The 16012-nt window shown below is 38.7% G+C and overlaps 1 protein-coding gene across 1 annotated transcript; it reads left to right on the forward strand.

The window, feature by feature from the left end:
- Positions 1-2787: 2787 nt before the first annotated feature.
- On the forward strand, positions 2788-15050 carry IL13RA1 (interleukin 13 receptor, alpha 1). The gene is made up of 9 exons (XM_009704646.1): positions 2788-2934; positions 5069-5204; positions 7054-7174; positions 9378-9562; positions 9925-10076; positions 11952-12084; positions 12539-12635; positions 13240-13324; positions 14934-15050. The coding sequence occupies exons 2-9, from the start codon at positions 5120-5122 to the stop codon at positions 15048-15050; spliced, it is 975 nt and encodes a 324-aa protein (XP_009702948.1). The 5' UTR covers positions 2788-2934; positions 5069-5119.
- Positions 15051-16012: the final 962 nt, after the last annotated feature.

The following is a 16012-nucleotide window of genomic DNA, read 5'->3' on the forward strand; positions in this document are numbered from 1 at the left end:
TGCTGGGGGCAGGCCCGGGGGCCGTGTCCTGGGTCCCTTACGTTTGCCGTTAGTTCTGGTTTCCCCGCTTTTGGAGAGTTGCAGGAAAGATGTGTGTGTGTGTCTATGAGGGTTTCATAAGAACCGGGGCTCGGATTTATTGGTTCTGTCTTTGCTAATGTTTTGCAAAAATACAGTTGCAAACGTTAGGGAATTGTTATTTTTCAACTGGCTACAATTCGTTTTGTAACTATGAAATCAACCTTAAGAAAATACAGAAGGACAAAATACAAATACAAAGGCTTTTATGATACTTTACAGTGCTTCTGTGATACTTGATGCAAAGTATTTGTTGATGTTTCCACATGACGGCTTTTAGAAATAAAATACTTTCTGTGCAGGATTGCCTCAGCTGATCTCTGGTAGTAACTGCTGCACTTTATTTCTTAGAAGCATCACCGTGGTTTTGGTTTTTTAAGAGTAGAATAATGTCTTGCCTGTGTTTTGTAGTTGGTCTTTGAGATGTTCCACTAAATTGCTGTAGCGATGAGATTTTAATAACGAAAGTATTAGACCGTATGTATGTTTTATAAAACAAAAGTATGAGACGGACTAAGCCTACAAATAAAAGCAAATCTTTGGCCGAATGTAACATGAAAGCATGAACTTCAGAATTGTATAGATTAATCTAAAACCTACTAGATTTAAACTTTTTATGCTAATAGAATTTATTTATTTATTTATAAACCTTGACTATTCCCACCTCTTACTTTATGCGGTTAGAAATCTGCAGGCTTAAGCACAATTACTTCTAATCAAATCTATTAAAAGGAAATGTGTAGAACTTCAGAACGGCAATGAGGGCTGACACTGTAAATTTTTTTAATGGTTTGTGGGTTTTGTAGGTAATAAAAAGGTTTGATCATTAAAAGTGTGCTTGGAGCTATGTAGTCTTGTTTTTTTTCACGTAATCTAAAGGACTCAGTATTTGCAAACTTAAGGCCCCGATGCTGTTCCTAAAACCTGTCATAAGTGTTTGTTAGTGGAACAGGTAATAGGCAAAAATGTTCTGCCTAGATTCAGTTTTATCAGAGGACACTGTATTTTTCTAAGTGCAAAAATTTCTCTTCTGACCTGAGGTCAGCTGCAAAACTGAACAAACAAAAAATCCCCGAAGTTTTAAGTATTCAAAAAAGCTAAGCATATTCAGACTAAAACGGTAAATCCTAGTAATTATACGCATTTTCTGTGCGAGCATACATTATCCACACATACACATGGACATGCAGATGGTGGTAAGGTCTGATCTCTACCATTGCCTGTCCTTTAACTATGTAAAGGTCTGAGAAAGCTCCAGGAGTTTGATGAATTTTCTTTAAGCTTTGGCTCGCAGGAAATGTGAGATATGGACGTCCATGCGTCATGGACGCTCTGAGCAGAATTCTTGCTGAAGGAGGCTGTTTTGGCTTTCCATCTGCCCTCTTCCTTGTCCTAGCAGAAGGTAATGGTGCTGCACCGTGAGCTGGATGGGACAACTGATCTCCGTGGAATTGCTCTGCCCTTTCCCTATGCGTTCGCCCAAGTGTTGGGGCAGGTTGAGCCTGGTTTCCTGGAATGAGCAAGTTTCCTGGAAGCAGCAAGACCTGCAGCACTAGTTGATACCAACTTGAAGTGTTTCTGAAGCTACTGTGTAACAAGGGTGCTTTCTTTCCACAGACAAATAGGTGGTGATGCCTCACTGGTGATACCTGCAGATACCTCGAGAAGCAGTCTCATTTGGCCTCTTATTTAATATCTTCTAATAGTACACATTAGAGTAACCCTTTAAAAAAACAAAATTCCCTTTCATTTTCTTAGGGAATTACCGATTGGTAATGCTTTCAAGAATTGGAGTCTGACACATACTTTAATTTTTCCTGTCAGTTTTCTGTTTTCTGCTATATTTCCCTTCTTTGTTTTCTCATATGACCTTCAAGCTGTGTGACTGGGTATGGAGTAGGCTGTGACTCAGCGCAGGAGAGTAAGGAGGGGTCAATGCACAAATGGATTTATCCCAGCAACTATCTCTGAGTCATGGCTCTTCCTTTGCTTCTATCTTGCATTTGGGGAGGTGAAAAAATGTACTGCTGAAGTGTGCCAGCAGTGAATTACTATTTGTCCCGCACTGGTTTTGCTTACTGTGCCAGAGCATAGCATTAGGAGTTTAATAGGTGAGTAATTGAAAAAGCATTGTGGTTTCTTTGTTGTTTTTTAACATTCTCGGTTTTGCTTGGATTGGGCTAAATTGTGGTTCTAACATACAGCTGTTGCTTGCAAGATATAATCACTTGTCTTTTTAAAGTTTTCTCTCTAAAACTGCATTGATGGATAATTTTGGGGTAGAATAAAGTGTTAATTGCCTCACAAAATGTATACCCTGTTTTTACTAAAGATCAGCACGTGTGGTGCAAACTCACAGCAGAAAAGAACTGAAAAATGAGACTCATCTTCCCTCCTCGAGCATGAGTTATTACCACAGCCACCACATTGTTGCATCCTGCAATTTCCTAAAAGTTACTTTTCAATCAGTTTTTTTGCGTGTGAGTTTCTTATAATTATTTAAATGATTAATGACTGAGATAACAGGAATAGTAGAAACAATTTAGTGGGGAGTAGCTTATCTGGTAGCAAACAGGAGCTGATGAAGTTGACAAGTCATTTCTGTTCTTTTCTGTTGGAGAGTTAAAAATCTGTCCGTATTACTAACTGTAAAATGTGGACCGACAGGATTGTTACACCGATAACTTCTTTCTTTTAGGAGCAAAAGTTCTTCCACCACCATCCAACCTGGCCTACTCATTTATCCAAATTTGCACCCTGAACTGGACATGGAACCCCCCAGAGAACGTCAGTAGTAGCTGCAACCTGGAGTATTCCAGCGACATCGTGATTGATGAGGTCCCTCAGGGCAAAACAGTAAGCACATCGCCTCTTTAAACTCTGCTATGCTCCAGTAAATGTCTTATTGAGATAAAACTCTGTCTGTAAGCATATATACGTATATAAAGATATATAATTACAGTTTTAATATAGCCTTTAATTTTTGTCATGGGATCAAAACCTCAAAAATAAGTCATACCAGCATGTGGGATCTTCAGATCAGAAAAATCTGTCCGTCACTCTCTGATAATAGAGCTGCTACTGATTACACAGAAGTACCATAATAATAACGTGAAAAGACTTGTTTCAGTCTTTGCTTATGCAGCTTTCTAGAAAAAATAAAATATATACAGGGCAGCTACTTCCTTAAGACTTAAATGGGAATTTGCAAAGGCTGGTCTCCTTCACTTTGAACTCAATTTAAGAAAGAGGCATGCACGTTAACGTTGGTGTAGCTGTGATTTGACAGCACAGCATCTTTGGGAGGCAATGCCAAGTATTAACATATTCCCATATTTGCCTTGTCCCTGCACTTACAATTAATTCATGGAGGTTGTGTTATGAAGACAACATGGAACACATTTGTTCCCTGTCACAGAAATTATAAAACTTGTTTGTTTGGGGTTTTTGTTTTTATGTCTGTGTTGGATGGTTTGCAGCCCAGATGTGATCCTTGGTGTGGAATAACAACTGTTTTGTCAGGACTGAGAGCAGCATTGCCATGGTACTGAAGGGGCTGTAGGACAAATATTTTTACAATTTATTGCCTATAAGATAATATGTTATCAGTCCATAATTCCAAACAGTGAGAATTTGAAGCCTTGAATACACACCAGCTGTGGAGTCAGCCCTGCTGCCGTTTCAGATATAGTTAAAATCAATACGATGCCTCTTGAAACAATCCTTTGTTGTTGAGCCCTGTTACAGTTTTATGGCTTGATGTTTACAATGATGTTTTCACAGTGACTGCTGTATTCTTTCTGACAGCTCCAGGATATCCTGGGCTTGAAGTAAGGCTGCAGTTTCACGAACAGCTGAGCTGATTTAGCTGAGTAGGCTTAGCAATGCTAAAAGGGTGATATTTCATTTTTGACACCTCCTTCTCTAATGATCTTCACTGGACCTATAGATGAGCCAAACTTGCTACCTCAGCAGAAACCCATTTACCTCTTCTGATGGCTTGATTAACAAGTTAACAAGTTGAAAGTCTGCTTGGTTAACAAGCTGAATGAGTTTGTGGAAGGGTCTAACAGATGTTAAGGTCAGCAGTAGTGAAAGAGCTGAGGGACAGCGGTTTCACGTGACAGGATGAACCAGACTGTGTATCACCTTGCCGCATCTTCTTGTGTACAGCTGGTAGAACCTAGCCTGTAATTGCTGTTTGAGTTCGTTGCCCTCTCATTAGTGCCAATTTTTCATTTATTTTTTTTTTAATACACAAGTGGTTACACCATTCTTTGGTCATAACAAAGGTATTTTTTTTGTATCCTCTTTCCAGTTAAGTAAAAGGCATCCCCCTAGACCAATAAAAGATACTCAAGAAAGTGTATGATAAAAGGTTAAGCCTTTTTCTTACACAAACACATATTCTCTTCTGAAAATGGAAGCTTATGGACTACTTGAGCCTGATGTGGCGTCACTGTATTTAGTAGCCATTTGTGGATTTGTTTTGATAATTTTTTTCTTTTGCTCCTTGAATCCATGTAAACTCTTCCCATTGCTTTTTGGTTACGTATTCAAATGTTCTTTCTTCTGTTTGTCATGCACTCATGTGCACGCACACAGAGGATGATGAAGGTTAGATCTGTAAGCTCATGTTTATATAGCTTAATATAAACATGTTTATTTTGCATTATCCATGAAGGCTTACTCTAGGATCTTTTTCCTCCATGTTATACGTCTTCCTCGATCTCTGTGTAGCCTTTGTTTGTGTCTACAGGTCACTGGAGTAGAAGTAGCTTTCCTTTCCTGAGTTCTGAGTGTACCTAATGAGGATAAAGAAAAGCTAAGTGGTGCTGAGGCTTCCTGCATTGTCAGACACTCATTTTACTTAGCTTTGAGTTGCAGTCTTTCTGAGGGGCTGTAATGTATCCTTACATTAATAGTAATTCCATATGTCTGATACGATATGCCATATATTCTGGTTTTCTTTCCCCCTATCTAAACCCAGGAATGGAGTAAGAGTCGCTTTCGTGTGACAGATACGTTCTTGAATGAGGAAATGCGTTTCAAAGTGAGAAGTGAATGCAAGTACGATAACACCAGCGAGCCCAGCCGGTGGGTGGAGACCTCTCTTCTGCCAAAAGGTAACAGGTGCAGCGGCCAGACCCAAGACAGACCTGCCTCTCTTGGCCTGGGGAGACATGTCCTTGTTGTCTTTGCTACTTTAACAAAACATCATAGAAATACATCATGGAGAAATAGGGAGATACCAGACACAAGAGCTAGTTCAATTGATAGACCTTAAACAGAGTGATTATACTACATTTAAACACAACTAGAGTCTTCTGATGCTTAAAACCTTATAGGCAAGCTTATAAAATTTAAATGGTCTTGCAAGACAACAATGTGATTCTTGACACTGCTCTTGTCCTTGTGCTGTGGTTGTGAGACAAGAGATAATTTAGGTTGTATTAAGCCTGCTGACTTCATGACTAACATCCAAGTCAGTTTATTTTGTATGATTCTTCTGTACAAGCAAAAATCCCTAAAATAACCCTACATTTGTAAACGTTAGAGGGATATAGTTAGCATATTTAACAACTTGTTGAATAAATAAGTGACTTAGTTAAATAATTATAGTAGGGTTGTCTCTTTTTTGAAGGAGATGACTGGGGTCTACGAAGCTGTGCATAGCAAAATGAATAGAGAAAAAATAAGGGGTCCATAGCAAATTGTTAGGAAGCAGACTTTAAGGAATAATGTATTCTGCTGGATGCTGGAAGTTAGGAGGTACGGCACGGAAATAGAGCCTCTTGGCTTGAGTAGTAAAAATCCGTCTAACCCAGGAGCGTGACCTGGTGTAGACAAAAACCACATGTGGACGGAAGAATCTGAGACCTTATCAGGTTTGTCTACATATCTGTCAAAAGGGTATTCTGGAAGACCAGGGGAGCAGATCATTAGGACAGCATGTACTAAACAGGTTGGGGCTTTTAAAAGTCTGCTTGCAAATAAAATATTTTTAAATACTTCTTGGAATAGGAAAACCAGTTTCATTTTCCTGTACTCTTAGACAGTTGCTACTTCAGGGAGAATGCAAGCTTGGAAGTAGAAAGTAGTTTGGGGTTTGCTATCAACAAAAGTCTGGACTGTTGATAAAATTAACATGCATTTTTATTTTTAGTTCTTGAAGATGTTGCTACTTGTTACAAGGAAAAAATATCTGATATGCTGTAATATGATAATACAATATAAAGAACTTGTGCCATACAAAAATGTAAGATTGAATATGAAAGACTTTATTCTGTAATTGCTCTGCCTGGGAGATACGTTGACATCTCTATTTACAATTGCTATGTACTCAGTTGTATTTATGTTCTGTAATTTGGGTTTTCAATATGTTGAAGAAGTTGAATCTCTAGAGGTATATGGGTCAAAATTAAAAATTTGGCTTACTCAGTGTTGCTTTTGTTCATGTTTAAGATCTACAGGTATTTCCATATTCGGAATACTGAGAAACTAATATTGTATCTGGAGAAGTTAACTATAATCAAATGCTGACTATTTTTAACGTTGATGGCTGTAATAACTATAACAAAGCTGAGTGCTATCCCTATAATTACCAGTTACTCTAACTCCTTTTTAAAGTATCTGTAGTTTAACAGAACAAAATATTTTCCCGACTCAATAGCTTGTCCTTCGCATCAGGTAACTCTTGAGTAGTAATTTAGACGTGGTGGAAACTGAGATTCACTGTTATTATTAGCTTGCATTTTGAAGTTACTCTGCTGAGATTTCAGCTATTGCAAGCGGTCAACAACTGGAATTCATCATTTGCTGTGCTGAGACAGGCAGTGCAGGCTGAGAGGTAACCCATCTTTGCCTTCCAGACAGTTTCAGTTACGTAAAAACGGCTGTTTTACTTCTGGAAATAGAGGAGAAGACTTTGCTGGCAAAATAAATCTTCAGAGAACTTTCCAACTTGCCTTGCAGGTATTCCAGGTACTGCTGCTGTTGACTTGAGCTGTGTTTGGCACAATTTGGAGTATATGGTTTGTACGTGGCGTCCTGGGGAGAATGCAAGCAGTGATACCAATTATACGTTGTACTACTGGTTCGTATGAACTTTTTATTCTCAACTCTAAAGTGCTTTAGTGCTAATCTTTAGTTTTACATTATGCATTTTACTTGTCTGCTTCCTGTTGCTTCAAAAGGTCGCAGGGCATTGCATACAAGTTAGTGTTGGGTCATGTCCAACAGAAAGCTTCAGTGCTGAAAGGTCGAGAGGTTGCAGTTGTTGAGTCTTTTTGGGAAGTTGATGTAACTATTATGTGAAGCACTGGCTGCTTCTGGAGCCCATTTTAAAATAACTGCTCTTGCTTTCTAATTTTTTTCTAATTATGATTCAAAGAGGGAAGAATTAAGAACTGAGCTAGACCAATATATTAATTGCTTTCTTAGCAGCCCAACAAACAGGGGCTGTTTAAACCAGAATCACTCACTAATCTTTGTGTCAGCTCTTAAATCATTCGAAAATGATATGAAGGCATTAATAACACTTAGCAGTAGTTTTGTTTTTATCTTTAATGTCATAAATAACTGATTTGCCTTCAAAGTTATGAAGAACATCTTTTTATCATCATCCCTGCTTGCCAGCTGACTGCCATAAATAGACTCTTGTTCCAAAGGAACAGAGTTGTGGTGTGAGCGAAAACTTGGCATCAAGATCTGTGCACGCTGATCTACACATACTTCTGCGTGTTGATGGGGCTCGTGAAATGCCAGATTGCGTTAGCTTCTGTAGAAACATTGAAGTTTTCTTTCTGGAAGCCCCTTGTAGTTTTTAAATTGGCTTTCTGTCTTATCTGAACTAACTAAATCAACTTTTTTCTATTCCTCTTCAATGGCAGTCTCGCAGGCTAGCGGTTCGATTTAACGTATTTGGACAGCAAACAACAGAAAACTTGCTGCTTTAGTTAAATGCAGGGAGGACTGTTCTCTCTCCAAACTGCTACTCAAAGAAATGTTTTCTTTATTACAAGAACAGTACCAATGAGGCGTTGAATTTGTGGGTATGTGGATACTTACTGGAATACTGCTTTAGATTAGAGCTGTATATTTTCAACTTGCCCCTTAACTTTAATGAAAGATGGAGCTGCAGTGACAGCAAAGTGGCAGTTCGTGCTGCTTAGAAAGAAAAATACTTTTTTGATTTTAAAGCTGAAAACTAAGGAAACACTTGATTTTTTTGACTGGAAAACATTTTCCATAATGCAGGTGAGGTGGGGTTTTTTATGGATTTGGTTTTGTTTTTCAGAAATGAATGAAAATACCTGAAAAATTATCACTTAGTTCCATTTGATATTCTTCTTTGATATTTTCCTCTAAAACCCTATCTTTTCATCCAAAGTGGCCAGGAATATAAAGTTAGTTTAGAACAAACAAATCCAATCAGTGCAGAGTAACACTTGCTGAAATGGAGGCTTAGGAGAGCAGGTTGATGCCTTGGCATAGTGCTGTCTGCTCTGAATGCCTCCTCATCTTCGTCAGCCCCAGGGTGGGGAGGTGATAAGGGTGGATAAAAAAGGGACCTGTCCTGAAAACAAGACAGACAATTTCGACTTCCCCAGCCCCTATATATTGACATGTGAACTAGGGGAACGTGACTCCTATTGGGCTCTTAAATGAAGCTCTGATTTTCTCTATATCACTTCTAAATAAATAATAAATAGCCAGTTTTCTCAGAAGGAAAAGCTACTGGCATATTTTCCTTGGGAGCTGGGGCACAAAGAGAAGCAAGGAAGAAGGCTGTTATAGCTTCTGTGCTATTGGAAGTGAATAGTGACGTTTTGAAAAGCAAATGCAGGCAATAGGTGAAACTCAGCTGTCTCAAGCAAGAACTGCGATATCTGGGGCATAACTAAAGGAGATCGATCAGCTCGTTCTATCACAGAAGTGAAATTCTGTTGATGGGAAGTGATCCAAATTAGTTTGCTTTCTAAATATTTTTTTTCCTTGAAATTGTTTTCCCATGTGGAAAATGTGAACCAAAGCTGAAAGCAGCTGTTATCTTTGATGCTTCAATATAAAGCAAACCTGCCTCTCTTTCTGCTACTTGACACTCCTTATGAAAATAATATTCTTTCTAAAGCTTGAGATAAATTAGAAGCTTCTTTGTTTAGCTTACTCTTTTATATGCTATAGCACAGCTTCAATGCAAGATCAGTCTTCAGAATTTCTAACACAGGTTTAAAAACAAGTTTACCCCTTGCTGTCCTATTCTTTTGAAGTTTTTAAAAATACTTTTATTCCTATAGGTTTGATGGTTTGGAAAACAGTAAGAAGTGCAGCAACTATTCTGTGGACCAAGGAATCTTTACATGCATTTTCAATCTTAGCTTCCTAAAAGTCACCAATACTTACTCAGCTATAAGTATTTTGATTAGAGATGATTCTGAAGAAATTAGGCCTGTGTGTGCAAATAAAAATCCTACCACCCTTGGTAAGTTTAACACCACATTATAAAAAATAATTGTAAAAAGAAGTTTGCTAGTATATTGTTTGCACCGCATAAGCTGTGAATGAGACAAGATGATTAGATTCTCCCTTCTTCTATTGATCTTTGATTTGGGAATTATATAGACAGGGTTTGTTTTTTGGGGAGTTGGGGAGGATGTCGTTTTCCACTCATTTTTACTATTATTCTTTAGTTGTTTTTATTCTTTCTTGACTTTCTGGTGCTAACTTTTTCCTTTTTCTGTTCCTAAACTGGTATAAGTGTAATATTATGCAGTACAGGACTTGAACAATTTTTGTAAGTAGTGAAATATACTTTTTAACTAATTCTTCCATCTTGCATTTCAGTAAAACCTGCTACACCAAGACGAGTTACACTGTCAAAGATTAATGATGAAATACATGTAGAATGGAGTGAATCAGAGACCTTTCCAGAAAAGTGTTTATTTTATGAAGTTGAATATCGCAATGGTGATTTGGACACCGCTCAGATAATTAAAGTAATTTTTCATTACTTACAGTTAACTGATTTTTTTTTTTGCTCTGTATCTTTTATACTTTGTGTTGTTATTCACAGTAATTCAAATATTTGCTGTTTAAAAATGAAAAATAACATGCTGCATGTGAATGGGTCTGGTGCGCTAGCTGGAAGTGTGTGGACGTAAGATTTTTCTCTCATATAGTAGGTTTCTGGTAGTAATACCTATACAACACAATTCATACAAGTCTTCAGAATCCTTGCAATCATTTGTTAGGGCAAAGCAGTAATATATAAGAACAGTCCAATAAAGAAGTTTATATACTGAACTAAACAACACTTGCCAGGAAACACACTGTGATGCCTGTAGCTGTTTGCTTCTCAGTGATATGCGACTTTGGTCTGTTGGTGTTGGGTTTTCCTGTCGTTGGTCTGTGCTCAGTCAGATTATAGAATCATAGAATGGTTTGGCTGGAAGGGATCTTAAAGAACATCTAGTTCCAACCCCCTGCTATGGGAAGGGACACCCTCCAGACCAGGTTGCTCAAAGCCCCATCCAACCTGGCCTTGAACACTTCCAGGGATGGGGCATCCACAGCTTCTCTGGGCAACCTCTGCCACTGCCTCACCACCCTCACCGTGAAGAATTTCTTCCTAATATCTAATCTAAATCTTCCCTCTTCCAGTTTAAAGCCATTGCCCCTTGTCCTATCACTCCATGCCCTTGTCAAAAGTCCCTCCCCAGCTTTCTTGTAGGCCCCTTTAGGTACTGGAAGGCTACTCTAAGGTCTCCCCCGAACCTTCTCTTCTCCAGGCTGAACAACCCCAACTCTCTCAGCCTGTCTTCATAGGAGAGGTGCTCCAGCCTTCGTATCATGTTCATGGCCTCCTCTGGACTCACTCCAACAGGTCCATGTCCTTCTCATGCTGAGGACCCCGGAGCTGAAGGCAGTACTGCAGGGGGGTCTCACCAGAGCGGAGTAGAGGGGGAGAATCCCCTCCCTTGGCCTGCTGGTCACGCTGCTTGGGATGCAGCCCAGGACACGGTTGGCTTTCTGGGCTGCAAGCGCACAGATGACTGCCTTGTTATTGAATGATGTGACCTGATTACCATAAGGCAAAATTAATTTCTAGTGCACACAAGAACACAGAGTGATATACAGAAAAGCAAGGGGATAAAAAGACTGGGGGAGAGGAGGGGATGAGTTAAAGGTGTGTACTTTTAGATACACTGATTTAATACACGTTTAAAAAGCATTGAGTTCAGTGTCTGGATGTACTCATGGCTGTATCTGCATAGCCAAACTGACTGTACTGTTTGATCAGAATGGTAAACAGCATGGTAAATTTAAAAGTAAGGTGGCACTCTTCTCCTGTGGAGCATATTTAGTTGTTTGTCCTACCCTAAATTTAGCAAACTCGAATAATGCCAATGTTCTTCAGGAACCTGGCATTTTGGATAAAAAATAAGTGAAGTTCGATTCCCATCTAGTGTGTGTGCCTCTCTGTAGAGGCATCACAGAGGACTTTGGGGTCGTAAAAGTTAGATCAACATTGCTGCCCTGACAGAGAGGGGAAGGCAGGGTAAATCACAGGTGTTTCTCATAAAGGAAAAAAAGGCACTGTTCCAGGCACTGAGTCTTAGTTTAATCATCGATGCCAAATGCCTCATGATAGATGTAGCAGTGAATAAGATTAAATCTTAGCTTTGGAATCTGTTTAGACAGTCTGTGCTGGTTGAATGCTACTATGTCCTTTTTTATGAAGTTCAGTATTCAGAAAAAGATCTTCCATCAAAACATTCAGAATATATTAACTGCACAATGAAAACAGACTGTAAATGACTGAAAATACATTGGTAATTAACAAAGCAAATTACCTTTTCTTTTTATCTTAGGTTGAAAATAATTATACGTTAATTCCTAGCGTTGATCCTAATAGCAAGTACATCTTCAAAGTGAGAGCAAAACCAAAGCCTGAGTGTTACAGCAGCAAGCTCCATAGTGACTGGAGTGAAGAAAAGAGTATTGGTGAGAGCAGTTGTTCCTGCAATTTGTTGCACTTTATTCTTCATCTGTAAGGTGTCTAATACATTTTGTCTGCTCAATAAGTGGGACTTGGAGATCATCTTCCTACGTATCTATTTAATTTTAGGTGAAAAGAGGGCAAGAGAGTTCTAGTCCTTCAGGAGTGCCATCAGTTACTGCCTGTACTGCTATATATGTTGGTGGGGTTGTCATCTGTCTGGCTGTGCACTGACCCCTTTCCAGTGCTGTCAGTTTTTCAACCCTGAGTCTCGCTGGCTTGCGTTTTCTTGCCAAATGTATCTACATTATAATACCATGCTTTGAAATAGGAGTCCTTGCCTACAAAAGTGCTAGTGTATTTTAAAAACATTCAGTCTATGAACAAATTAATTTGTTGTCATTATTCCTAAAAAACATCTCGAAACATCCCTAAGTTTCTGCAATTTTTGTTTTCCAGGTGAGAAGATGGACTCTACATTCTATTTTGTTTTAATAATTGCCATTCCATTAACAGTAGCAATATCTACGATAATTCTACTAGTTTATCTAAAGAGGTAAATAACAATCTCCCTTTATTTACAATACACTGATTCTGATTGGTCTTTGACTTGCATTACAATTCATCTCTCTTGCAGATAAACGCCCATGAAGTGGCATGTTTCAGTAGCATCTGTTTTATCCATAACATGTACTGCATAACAAAAATGTCAGCATCATTGTGCCTTGGTCATTAGAAGCAGGTTTATAGACCATATATATGATCTGGTTGCACTTGGGTAATACTGTTTATATCTACTTACAGTTAGATTCTTGTTGTACAGCTATTGCATCCTGTCTCTTTCAGCAACAAAGTCAAAATTCAAAATTAGGCTTATATATAAAGTATATTTTATCAGATTTTTAAAAAAGGTCTACATTTGCTGCTGTCTTTTTCAATAGTGAAAGTTACTTAGAGTTTGTCTGTGTGGGTATTCCCATTTCCTTTTGGTTTGGGTACTAAAAATAAGAATTGAGTACAGTGACAGGGGATGAAGGCTGGCGAGTGATGCCAAGCTGACTCCATGAATTTTCTTGACTGCAACCAAGTATGACTTTGAAATGATGATTTTTAAATTGATATATCTGTCATCTAAGTCTTGTCTTTTTAATTTTCTGAAGGCTGAAGATACTAATTCTTCCACCAATTCCAGACCCTAGAGAAATTCTTAAGCGCATGTTTGGAGAGCAGAATGAGGATTCCCAGGTTAGTAAGAAGCTGTTGGGCCAACTAATCTATTGAACTAGAATCTGTAGGCTTCCAATTTTCTTTTTCCTAATAGCTATGTCTGTCTTAAAATCAACTGTATATAAGCAAGTATATAATATGAAGATTTAAGTATTTACAATAGTAGCAGTTGTTCAGAAACAATTACCCAAAGTTGAGAGGGATTTTTTTCTGCTCAAATTGCATACACTTTTCTAGATACATTAGTAGAATTGCATTATTCTGTTATTTTACAGACTGACAGTCCCTTAAATGTCTTTTGGGTTAGTTTGGGGGTTGGGTTTTTTGGGTGGGGGTTTTCTGTTGTTGGGTTTTTGGGGGGGGCTGGGGCTTTTTGTTGGTTGGTTGTGGGTTTTTTTGTTGTGGTGCTGTTTTCGTTTTTTGCAACTCCATTAAACTACTTCTCCTGAACATTGGGTCTTTCTCTGCTCATATTTATGTTGCTGAATAAAGCTATTCATATTTGACTTCGAGAAACTTACATTTTTAGCATTTTCACATTTACCACAGTCGGTTAGCTATGAAGTAAATCAGGACGTTCGGGTTCTCGTTGGCAAAAGAACAAAACCAACCATAGCTGCTTCAGGCTTTGTTTGACAAAAGACTTGCTATGGACCCTTATTTCAGGGAAAAGAAACATAATATGAATTATGGAAACTCTTATTTCTAAACAAATCTAATTCAATAGCTCTTTATAAAAATCCTAAGGGACGTACACTGACAAGCCCTAATTTAAACCTGGACACGAGGCAATGTGTGGTGTTCTCTGAACACAGTCTTTATAATGAAGAGACCTTCTGACTTATTGTGACATCTCAAAATTTATGCCACCTGTGAACCATTTGTAGAGGATAATGACTATCTGGGTGTCTGGTGCTGCATGTGCATTGGATGTTCTCACCTGAACAGAAGTTGCAGGAATCGCTGTTTTTTATTAAAGTAAGTTTCCTTTTGTGGCCTCCCAATTGCAAATGGAGTCAGAGTCCAAAATCCAATATTCCCTTTTTCCATAAGGGTATTCTGAATTCACCTAATAATAAACCAGAACTATGTGGGAAGCATGGATTTGGCCTCCTAGTTTACTACCATTTGGATAAATATTACAGCATGTATTGGTCATGCTGGGACTAAGATGAGACACTTGACCATGAGGATCGTAAGTATGGTAGCTGTTACACTTTGTCGTGCTTTGGCAAGTGCTTTGTTACTGCCCCAAGTAATGCTGTGTTCTTGCCTCTGAGTATTATCTTGATCTTCTGTATGTGCTCAGGATCTTGGTGAAAACTGTACTAAGCGTGTACATCCTCACTTCTCCATCTTCATACCTGAGCTTCACCCATTAGCTGTAGTTGTAAGCACTCTTAAGATGGGGACCAACCTTCTGTTCTTCCTCATCTCCAAAGAGGACAACTCTTCTGTCAACCAGGCCTAAGCCATTTCTCTAACGAGCACAATTTGTTGGCCAGCTACCTTGGATTTTTCACTACAATGTAGACTATACATTGTGAAACGGGTCTGTCTTATTTGGCTGAAAAAACCATGCTTGCCACGAAGAAGCACTGTTAAAAATGTTGTTCTTCTCTTTCAGAGCTGTGCAAAGGATGATTCTGTGAATGCTTACGACAGGGTAATTAAGGAAGAAGAAATTCATTCTTTAATTTTAACAGAAACTCCAGAGTGTGCTAATTCTGAAAAAGAAAACTGATAAACTCTGCTTTACCAGTGGAAGATGAGGAAACTTTCATTCTTGCTCCCGTACCTCAGGTGACAGTCTAGATGTGAAGAGACCTGCAAAACATTCACCAACTTTTACCTTACCGAGTCCTCTCTGAGCCTTAATTCTCTGATGCTCAGAAGATATGTGACTAACAGTGGCCATTCCTCCATCTCTGCTAGAAATACTCATCTTGGATCATTGAAGATGAGCATGTACATAAATTTCACGTGACTGCATTGTAGCATCTTTCATTCTGGCTTCAGCCAGTTCTACCGTGTTACTTGTCGTTTGCACTTGTGTTGTGCCTCATGTTCAACTGTAAATTGTGTTTTTGGGGCAAGCACTGTGATTTCTCTGAAGTATTTGGCTCTGTTTTGCAGCAGGTGAGATGAGATTTGTTTACAGTAGATGCTTATTAGTGCTACTACATGGAACTCCTGCCAGGTAGGATGCCAGAGCATGGACCATTTGTAGATGGCCTCTTCCCTGAGTTCCAGGGCAGAGCGCTTTCCAGAAGGCATTTATGGACTGACCTTCTTATGCTTCTGGTTGATGTGTGTCAGCTATGGCCTGGTCAAACTCCATAAAAGAGAGTTGATTTTTCTTTAAAAATGTGTTTGAAAAACCTCTCTGCTTTCCAGCTGATATTCAGACTTTTCATAGAAAACACTTAGTTTTTTATCCTTTCAAGTGCTTATTCTCAGATGACTTGCCTTCATGGACTTCTTGGGTTAATTATACTTTGTTTAAACTGATAAATAGTGGGGGGGGTTTGTTTTTGTTTTTGGGGTTTTTTTTAACTTCTGTTGAGCGGTGGCAGATAACTGTATTGAGTCTCATCAGACTGTGATTCTACTTTGGCCATATTGGCCTGAAAACACCTGATTTTTGGAAGCTAAGTCATCCTGAGTCTGCCCAGCAGAATTACCAGGGTGGATACATGAGTCTAA

Source organism: Cariama cristata, unplaced genomic scaffold (genome assembly GCF_000690535.1).
Source record: "Cariama cristata isolate BGI_N322 unplaced genomic scaffold, ASM69053v1 scaffold40087, whole genome shotgun sequence".
NCBI lineage: Eukaryota > Metazoa > Chordata > Aves > Cariamiformes > Cariamidae > Cariama > Cariama cristata.

Excerpts from the sequence above, each read along its gene's own strand:
- IL13RA1 (XM_009704646.1), top strand. The coding sequence starts at position 5,120 with ATGCGTTTCAAAGTGAGAAGTGAATGCAAGTACGATAACACCAGCGAG. Across the intron at positions 7,175-9,377 it reads AATTATACGTTGTACTACTG|GTTTGATGGTTTGGAAAACA; the intron begins GTTCGTATGAAC and ends TTATTCCTATAG. Across the intron at positions 13,325-14,933 it reads AGCAGAATGAGGATTCCCAG|AGCTGTGCAAAGGATGATTC; the intron begins GTTAGTAAGAAG and ends CTTCTCTTTCAG.